The 2,895-nt window shown below is 52.1% G+C and overlaps 1 protein-coding gene across 1 annotated transcript; it reads left to right on the top strand.

The window, feature by feature from the left end:
• Positions 1–858: 858 nt before the first annotated feature.
• P2RY6 (pyrimidinergic receptor P2Y6) lies at positions 859–1,860 on the top strand. The gene has a single exon (XM_007940964.1). The coding sequence runs from the start codon at positions 877–879 to the stop codon at positions 1,858–1,860; it is 984 nt and encodes a 327-aa protein (XP_007939155.1). The 5' UTR covers positions 859–876.
• The last annotated feature ends 1,035 nt before the right edge of the window (positions 1,861–2,895 follow it).

Raw genomic sequence — 2,895 nt, 5'->3', positions numbered from 1 at the left:
GACCAGCCTTTGTAACCTCAAAACCAAACACAAAACCTCAAGTTAACTGGGGTGGGGGAGCCCTTAGGAAACTTCTAAATCCCCTCCTTTCTCCATTTTACAGATAAGGAGACTGCAGCCAAAAGAAGCACCACAGTATTGGAAGGTGGAGGCCAGATTGAGGAGGTGGATGCTGCCCCCAGTCAGCTAAAGGTGTGCCAACATTCTAGTCATGTCAGTCAACCAAGCCCTGGGCTGAGCTCTAAGACTTAGAGGCATGAGACCTGTCACTTCTTCTCAGGGAGTTCCCAGTCCGTGGGGAGAGACAGGAAGGACCACTGCAGTCACAATCTCCAAACCCCAGGGAGCCCAAGGAAAGCCCTCCATAGTGTGCTTTAGTGCTTCTAGTCCGGGGACAGCCCTGAGAGGTAGTGCACTATTCCCCCATTTTCCAGATGAGCAAACTAGGGCTCAAAGAGGATATATCACTAGCTCAAGTTCACACAGCTAGTAAGTAGCAGAGTGGGGATTCAAACCTAAGTCTATCAGCCTCCACTAACAGAGAAAAAGACACTTGACCAAGGTTTTGAAGGATGAATAGGAGTTAACTAGGAAGGCTGGTGAGGAAGAGATAGTACAAAAAGAAAGCAGACTGGATTTCCCCAAAGCTTGAGTTTTATTGCATTCCAGATTTCCTTAAAGTGAGGGCTGTGTGGGGCCTCTGTGTGGGTGGTGGATATCAAAGATGGACAAATTTGGTGCCCTCACTGTTCAGATGGAGAGATTAAAGCCCAGAGATAGTCAGAGACCTATTGGGTGGTCATTGGGTGCAGTCACTGACAGGTTGTGTGTTGCTTCCCCAGTGTCTCCAGATACAGGAGGCCCAGTTGGGAAGTCATGGAGTTGGGCAATGGCACTAGCCATGACCTGGCCTTACCACCCACTACCTGCACCTACCGTGAGAACTTCAAGCAGCTTCTACTGCCACCTGTGTACTCAGTGGTGCTAGCAGCTGGCCTACCACTCAACACCTGCGTTATTGCCCAGATTTGCATGTCCCGTCGAGCCCTGACCCGCACAGCCGTGTACACACTGAACCTGGCCTTGGCTGACCTGATGTATGCCTGCTCCCTGCCCCTGCTCATCTATAACTATGCCCGTGGTGACCACTGGCCCTTTGGTGACTTCGCCTGCCGCCTAGTCCGATTCCTCTTCTATGCCAACCTGCACGGCAGTATCCTCTTCCTCACCTGCATCAGCTTCCAGCGCTACCTGGGCATCTGCCACCCTCTGGCCCTCTGGCACAAACGTGGGGGCCGCCGGGCTGCCTGGCTAGTGTGTGGAGCTGTGTGGTTGGCGGTGACCGCCCAGTGCCTGCCCACAGCTGTCTTTGCCACCACAGGCATCCAACGTAACCGCACTGTCTGCTATGACCTAAGCCCGCCAGCCCTGGCCACCAGCTACATGCCCTATGGCATGACCCTCACAGTTATTGGCTTCCTGTTGCCCTTTGCTGCTCTACTGGCCTGCTACTACTGCATGGCCCACCACCTGTGCCACCAGGATGGTCCAGCAGGGTCCATGGCTCAGGAGCGACGTGGCAAGGCGGCCCGCATGGCTGTGGTGGTGGCAGCTATTTTTGTCATCAGTTTCCTGCCTTTCCACATCACCAAGACAGCCTACCTGGCAGTGCGTTCTACACCTGGAGTCTCCTGCCCCATGCTGGAGACCTTTGCAGCCGCCTACAAGGGCACAAGGCCCTTTGCCAGCGTCAACAGTGTGTTGGATCCCATCCTCTTCTACTTTACCCACAAGTTCCGCCGGCGACCACAAGAGCTACTGCAGAAACTCACAGCCAAGTGGCAACGACAAGATCGCTGAGCCCTGGGCCTGAGTAACCATCATATATATGTGCCATTGTGGCTGGGGCGGCAGAAGCTTCACCAATTCCAAACCATGCAGAGAGAGAATCACAGCTCAGCTCAGCTGGGCATGGAGTGAGGTTACCTAAGATCCTGAAATCTCACCAGTAGCTATTTATTGAGCCCGTTCTCTGAGACAGACACTCCTGGGCATGGACCTAAGAAGCTCTGATGGTATAGTGGTTTAGGCATTTGACTGTTAACTAAAAGGTTGACACTTTTCAACCTCCAGCTGTTCTGTGGAAGAAAGATGAAGCAGTCTGCTTCCATAAAGATTTACAGCCTTAGAAACCCAATGAAGGTCGCTATGAGTCAGAATTGACTGGATGACACTGAGTTTTTTTCAGGTCGTGTCTAGCACTACCCAGTTGGCCATGAGGAGCTGGGGAAACCATGTTAACTGCTCACAAAAATATAATGGAACATATACTGTAATCAGGCTGTTACATGCTGTGGAGTCACCAAGGAAGAAGAAGAGGGAAGATGGGAGGAGAAGATGGGAGGGGAAGATGGAAGCTCCTAGGAGAGGGCATTTGAGCTACATTTTTAGGGATGAATATAAGCTCTTCTGGAGGGGATATGATGTACAATTCATTCAGCAAACCTGTATTGACATCTTGATGTTTGGGCCTGGGTTGGTTCTGGGGCCCCAGAAGAACCAGCCCTAGCCCTGCCCCATACAAGCTTCCAACTCCTAAAGGTATAGACACGGTGATGTCAGAGCAGGAGGTGAGGAGATGCCCAAAGGATGCCTCTGGCACCCAGCCCAAGGAGTCAGGAAGGCCTCACTGAAGAGGAGCCATTTGAACCAGAGGCTGAAGCTAAGAGGGAGCTCAGCAAACAGAAGTGGGGAGTAACTTTGTGCAACCTGGGTCTGCTTATCCTGGGCTTTTCCTGGGGGAGATAGGCAGAGGATTGGGGTAGAGAGAGAGCATTTGGCCTTATGTGTGCGAAAATAAGAGCCGTCCACTGCCACTGTCCAGATAAGGGTAAG

This window comes from Orycteropus afer, unplaced genomic scaffold, assembly GCF_000298275.1.
Source record: "Orycteropus afer afer isolate SDZICR_OR568_19922 unplaced genomic scaffold, OryAfe1.0 scaffold00074, whole genome shotgun sequence".
Taxonomy (NCBI): domain Eukaryota; kingdom Metazoa; phylum Chordata; class Mammalia; order Tubulidentata; family Orycteropodidae; genus Orycteropus; species Orycteropus afer.
The sequence above is the reverse complement of the archived record's forward strand: the minus strand, read 5'-3'. Positions and strand labels throughout refer to the sequence as shown.

Excerpts from the sequence above, each read along its gene's own strand:
- P2RY6 (XM_007940964.1), top strand. The coding sequence starts at position 877 with ATGGAGTTGGGCAATGGCACTAGCCATGACCTGGCCTTACCACCCACT.